The 7,063-nt window shown below is 40.8% G+C and overlaps 1 protein-coding gene across 1 annotated transcript in view; it reads right to left on the reverse strand.

Moving 5' to 3' along the window:
• Positions 1 to 218: 218 nt before the first annotated feature.
• cav1 (caveolin 1) overlaps positions 219 to 7,063 on the reverse strand; it is a 17,651-nt gene continuing 10,806 nt past the window's right edge. The window contains exon 3 of the mRNA XM_015042320.1: positions 219 to 1,243. Within this exon, the coding sequence (XP_014897806.1) occupies positions 902 to 1,243 (342 nt within the window). The 3' untranslated portion in view covers positions 219 to 901. The remainder of the gene's footprint in view (positions 1,244 to 7,063) is intronic.

Raw genomic sequence — 7,063 nt, forward strand, 5'->3', positions numbered from 1 at the left:
GAAATCTGTGGTGCAGAGAGGGGATGTGGTGTAGGACAAGGTGGTGGTTTGGTGGTATTTGGGGATGGGGGGGGGGGTTGAGGGTGCTTACAGGAGACGGCTTTCTGCACGTTGAGGCAGCATGGTGGGCGTGGCGGACGGCGAGGAAACACAGGTGAGTGCAAGCAAGACGGGCGGGTTCAGAGTATCAGACTGCTGAAGAGAAGGAGGAGGGATGGTTGGTGAATGAGGATGTTTTTTGGGGGGGGTTTAGGGGGTTATGGAAAGGCAGCAGGTTGTTGTTGTGCCACTCTGAGCGAGCGGGAGTAGCGCGTTTGCTGAGTCAGACAGAATCCAGCAGTGCTTGCCCTTTGTCTCCGATTTGACCCCAGCGACCCCCCCTTAGCCCTAGTTTTGAGTCTGACCATCCCGCTCCGGACTACCGGGGCCCCAAAAACAGAAAACATGAACAACAGCAGCAGACCCTGACCTCCTCATCTTAACATGGATTACACATGGAACGACTCTAATGAGAGGATACGATGCTTTGTCGACTGTTTGCTTGAAAAAAGAAACAGCACTTAAAAAAAATAACACACACATACATACACACACACACACACACACATACACACGCACACAAAACCTAAACCTCAAGAAAAACCCAGAAGAATTAACCTTTGAATTTTTTGGGTGCCCACCTGGTTGGCTAAGCCGCCATGGAGAGAAAAAACAGAGAAGTCAGAAAGGCCGGGCCAGGTGTTGGGTGACCTCGCCTCTTCCCCTCCAAACATCCCTCAACCTCTTATTTTCCAGAGGTCTACTTTTTTTTCCCATTCCCTAACTTTTCTCTCCATCTCACTTTTTCCTCCCTCCTGTGATTTGCAATGAATCCTCCTTTTTCCTCGTGTTTCTCGTGCATTTACACCTCCTTTGTCGTGCGGAGCCGGATGTTGCTGAAGCACTTGCCCATGGCCTCAAACAGCGGGTCGCAGAAGGTGTGGACAAAGATGGAGTAGACGCGGCTGATGCAGTGGGTCTCGATAAGGTAGCTCTTTACGCACGGCACCACGGCCCAGATGTGGACAAAGGAAAGGATGGCGAAGAAGATTCCCCAGATCAGCGCCAGGGGAATGCCGACCAGCGCTGTCAGCAACCGGTAGCACCAGTACTTGGTGACGGTGAAGGTGGTGAAGCTAGCTTTCCACACGCCGTCAAAGCTGTAGGTTCCCGCAGGCTCCGCGATGATGTCCTCGAAGTCCACCTGAAGACAAGGAGAGCAGAAAGACGTTGGCAAACACTGGATTGATTTATTAAAGGTTCTGACAGGTACTCAGGTACTGAAGCTAGAATCTGTGTGAGGTCTTTTTGCTGGTCAGAACAAACTATTCAAATATGCTCGATATGAGAATGCTTACCAGACACTAGCCAAACTGCATTTAGTTAAATTTAACAAGGCATAATAGGTCAAAATGAAGGTAGTGAAGGTAATGGTGATTAAAAAAAAGTTACATCACAATATTTGACCTCGTTTTGTTGTGACTTCCAAATCGCAGAAAAAAGCTGACTTGGTGCACAATTCTTAGTAGTTAGCATAAATGTTAATAAGTGTCGTTTTAGTCACAAAGTTACATTTGTTCCTGTAGAAAATTATATGTTTTTACCCATTCAAACCAAACCTTAAAAGAATTATAGCTGTAAGCTATTGTGCTGGCAGGAATGAATGACATGGTGGGAATGTTTAAGTTCTGAGAGGCTAATTCCAGAAACTCCAAACAGAAACAAAAAATTAAAAGCTGTTTTTGAGGGGAGAGTGTACCCAGTAGAATAATCACCTACTGGAGTACAAACGGCAGATAAAATCTTACTGATAACGGTAATAGTAATAGTAATCTGGATGAACTGTTTCCATGGAAACCATGCAATCTTATTGAAGTGATCATTATATCAGCGTCTTAATTACGTTTTATGCAATAATCTAACCTGCTTGTCCAAAAAGTAGGATGTTTGTAAAAAGTTACACTGCAGTTAGTTGGCACTGCAGTTGGTTCAGAGAAGGTGAAACCGATTCAATTAGGGTGTGATGCGGTGCTAACATTCCTGCTAATTGCTAATTTCCACATATTGAGCTGGTTTGTCTGCTTTCCTCCATCTTGAAACAGAAATAACTCCACAGGAGAGACAACCCCACGTCTTGCTACAGCCTGAGAAGAAGGTAGCAGCCTGCTTGCTAAGGCGCTATGAAAGAAACTGTTAGCTTGGTGACCAGCTTGGTGACCAGGTTTCTTTTCTTAAGGACTAGCTTGTCAAAGAATGTTTGCATCTGTTCCTCATTGTTTTACTCCCATTGAAAGAAAAATAATTACACATATTTATATGGTAGAAATATGTTGTTTGCTAATCTACTAGTTACAAATTTACCGAGTTATCAGTGAAGGACACTGAAAATAAGTATTTATGTAAATTTACGTGGGTTAAAATGACTTTTAGCTAGATGTCGCTATCAAAATCTGTCCCCAAATGGATCCAAGTCATTCAAGACTGAACATCTGCTGATAAAGAGTCCCAGTGTCATGCCACATTAAAGTTACAATAAGTGTTTTGATATGACTCATTGATAACTTGACTTGTTACACATTTCATTGAAGTTCCAATTAGATTTTTGGAAAGAGACGACATACAAACAACAGGAATGAGAAGTTGAGGATTTTTTCCCCCTTACATTTGTAATATTTAGAAATAGAAATTAATCTAACCAAGATAACCAGGCTGTGAGAAGAATGTATGTAAATATCCCTACTTCTGGAATAACAATATGTGGTCATATAAAATGAAAACTTTAAAATTAAATTCAGAAGCAGACTGAACACGACATCTGTCACGTTATAAGGATTTTAATTTTAAGCTTTTATATTATAACATAAGCTGTAAAAAACAAAACATTTACCAGGAATGTATGTTGGTTTTAAATCTGAGCCCTTTCCATACATTTGTGTGAATTGGCCCTTCACATCCCGATCCTCAAACCCTTAGAAGCAGCACAGCCAGCTGCTGTAATCGTTATCACTTGTCAATCCTCTTCTGCCATTGAGTAATAGGTTTCACAAGAGCAGCGATATGGAGCAAATAAAACCACCAGACAGGCTTGATAGACTGAACTCATTATTCCAGCATAAATCAGGTGCCTCGGTTCTTGTGAAAGTGTCAGTTCTGCTGAATTGCAGGGTGGGATTCCTGACGAGATTTATATCTCTCTGTGCTGTGGCTGGTATGCAGTCCAACATCTGCCCAACCCAAAATACTCGTTTCTGCACACACACACACACACACACACACACACACACACACGCAAACACAACTCACAGTCTCTGGCATCTGCTCTGTTGTCTCCAGATCAGCTTCAGGTTATGTCTCCAAAGACTCCTGAGCAGTAATTGACTGGACAAACAGCAGAGAGAAGGAGACATTCCAGCTGTGTCAGTGTGACACCGATCCTTTTATCACCTGCCATGAATGAGAAGCAGAGGAACAGCTTTCTGCTGACTGCCTCGGCCTTAAAACAGGAGGCCCCCTGCTGGAGCTCCACACCTGACCCGAGCTGTTTAAGGAGAAAAAAATAAAATAAAATAAAGACACCGTCGTCGCGGTTGTTCTCCCTCCATCTCTGCCTCTCTTCCTCCTCGCTGGCTTCTGACTCCATGTTTATTTTCCAGCTCCATGGAGACTGGGTTTTGTCAAACAGAGCGGCCGACACGCCAAGGGCTAATGGGTGAAATATCAATAAGTCATCAGGATAATCTCCCAGTGTCATGTTGACAGAAAAGTGAAGTGTTTCATTTTTCTAACTGATCCACCTGTTTAAAGCTGGGATACCTGCTTATGCAACCTGACTGTAGAGGTTAAGAAAAGGCATGTCCTGGTGCAGACGGATGATTTTAAATCATTGGATAAGAGCAAAGTGGCCAGCCAGCCTTCAGCTGCAATCATAAAAGTAAAAATGATTTAGACAATGCTAAATCTTATATGCTTGCTAGTATTGGGATATGTTTTAGGAGTTTGGGAGCAGATGACTGAGTTAATGTTACAGCTCTATGGAATATGAACTTATAGTTAGCCTTTAAAACACAACCTTAAATCTGCATGTACTCATTATACTGTAAATACCTACAGATTATGCAAAAATGTTGTGTGGTGGAAACTTAGCAGTTGTTTTGGTGACTTCTGATGTCTTTTAGATGTATGTGAACATTGATGACATTGATGAAACCATAGTTTACTGCTATTTTTTTTTTTTTTGTAGTTTTACTTTGGCACAAAATAAACTCTTTATAACCAAAGAATGCAAGCTCTTTTAGGAATGGTATCAATTATTTAAGAGAACTTTAAACTCAATAATGCTTGTATTTTTTCTTTTTCTTTTTCTGAATTTCAACCAAACAAGCGTCTACTTGTCATCATTAAATTGCCCTCTTTTTGGAATTGATCATGCTGGAAACTAAAAAACAACAACAAAAAAACCTTTTAGGACATCCTTTAGCTCCGTTATCCAGAAACATGTAGATTTTCCCTAAAAGGTGAGCACAGGGTGACTGTTGTGCTGAGAGTCAGTGGCTGAACATGGAAGCAGTTCAGCTTCAAACAGTGCGGTAAAAAAGTCTACAGATTTGCTGTGTTTGGTTTTTGTTTAGCACATTTTATAATCATTGTGATAGTTACAAAAATAATCAAAGATAACCTGAGCAAATAGAAAAATCAGTTTTTAAATTAGGATTAAATTTATTATGGGAGAAGAAGCTATCTGAACCAAACTGACAAACCTGACATTATTTTATATGTGTGAAAAAGTAAAGGCAACTAAACCTCTGAGGCTGATTCAGCCACCCGTGGCATAATCATAGATGGAATCATAATTCTGGGATTTATCCAATGTAAATCATTTTGGTCATCCTAACTTATTTCTGTGTGGAGTGTGCAGGTTCTTCTGAACATGCCAGACTTTTCCACCATCACTCCTGTTCCTTAACATGCCTGTTAGCTGCACCGGAGATTCTGAATGCCCTTCAGTGGGAGTATTTTGTCACTTTTTGACCCTGCAGTGGACTGGTAACACTTCCAGAATGTGGGCTGCCTCTTGTCAACCACATGCTGTGAAAAAAAAACAAACAAAAAAAAACTTGCAGGTTTTCCATGAACATTTGCTTCCGTGCCTCAAATGGACGTCTGGCTCAGGGTGAAGCCCTTCACCCTGAGCGGCTGCTTCAGCTGCAGCAACACGGAAATGGCCACAAAGCCAGACCGTCCACCATTTAATTTTTCCAATGTGGAGCGACTCTGCGCCAGTTTCCACTACTGTGTTTGAGACTAAATGAGAGGCTTTCTGCAGAGAGGCACAAACACGACTGCTAAGTGGAGGCGCTTCATCAGCTGTTGCTGTTTACAAAGAATCATGGAGAAAATGGCACATCCACAGTCAGTCAATCAGTCAGTCAGTCAGTCGGTTGGTTGATCGGTCGGTCTGTCAGTCAATCAGCTGTACAACAGTTAAATGTGTGTCTTTACAAGATAACAAAAGAATATATATCATAGCAGGGCTGAAACGATTAATCTGATTAATTGGGATGAATTGGTTATTGAAATAATCATCAACTAATTTAGTAATCGATTAATCGTTAACAGGAGTACAGCAGTAATTGGGACAAAACTGTACAAAAATTATACACATCATGCATCTAAGATGAAAAACCTTCTTTGTAAAAATGTTTTATCTTCACCTGGTTCAAAATCTGTAATAAAATCCATTAAGCACCTTTTGCTGTCCAATTATTAATAACAACAATAATCAGCAGATCAGCCCTCCTCTGTATTGATTATTGATGCAGAAAGGCCTGAACTTTTCACATGCTGATGTTAGCAGTACTGTTTAGCTGCAGATGCATCTTTTCCTAACAAATGACCACTAAAGCAATGCTGTTATTGCATTTTAGGAAAAAAAAAATATTTATAAAAAAAATAGACTGAATTTACTTATTTGCATTTTTAATGTATTTCTAATATTGTATGAAAAAAAGCAATAAGTGGTTAAATGAAAAATCAGCAAAATGTGCAATCTTCCCCTCCGATTGATCAACTAATGGATAAAATAATTTATTACTAAAATGATCATTAGCAGCCCAATACTAGAGCATTTATTGTTTAGTGAAATGTGGAGAGGAAACACGTTTCACCTCCAGCTTAAAGCAGCATGACGTCTTCAGTGGGTTCGTTCCAGATGTGGGGAAAATTTCAGAGACAAAGGATTAAAGAGATTCTTCAAAAGGAGCTGGTGTCTGTGGAAGCGCCGCGGTCCAGTGGGAGGTTTGATATGAAACAACGGAGTCTGATGGTCAGCATGTGACCTGTGGGCAGAGTAACTGTATTATTGAGTAAACAGAGCCAAGTGCTTAGCAGAGCTCTATGTAGAGGCAGCTGGCCAGGCTTGAGTGGACAAAGTGTGTCCTGGAGGAGACGGCCACAGGGTGCTGCACTCAGTCGCCAGGGAGAAATAAATATTTGTTTAGAGGCACCAATTAGAACCACCGCCTATGGAGATGAACTATTTTGGCTGAGTTTTTTCACATAATTTTGCAAACTTAGCTGGTTTAGAACTAATGTGTCCATGCTTTTTAATGTTCAAAACATATTCCCAGGGCTTGTTGAGGTGTGCATGTAGAATCAGCCACGCCTTGTAAACATTTTCATACAGCATTTCATACTACATTTTCATTTTACACATTTTCTCATGTTCCTCCAGTGTATTTTATTCAGATTTTATGTGATAATGCAACAGACAGCTCATTTTATAGAACTGCGGAATGAAAGGAAAACGATTTCTGGTTTTAACTGAATTTAATTTAGGCATGCGGTTTGCATTTGTATTCTAGCCTTTTCACTCTCATACCCCTAAATAAAATTTTGAACAAAGTTTTCTTACGGGTTGTGTAACTAGACCTCCACAGTATAATGCTTCCAGAAGCAGGTTTTACACTGACTGGTCTGGTATCAATGTGCATCCACTAAGGTGGGCGGATTGATCCAAAATATAGAT

The sequence above is a fragment of the Poecilia latipinna genome, unplaced genomic scaffold, assembly GCF_001443285.1.
Source record: "Poecilia latipinna isolate Pla-1442-1.1 unplaced genomic scaffold, P_latipinna-1.0 Scaffold585, whole genome shotgun sequence".
Lineage (NCBI taxonomy): Eukaryota > Metazoa > Chordata > Actinopteri > Cyprinodontiformes > Poeciliidae > Poecilia > Poecilia latipinna.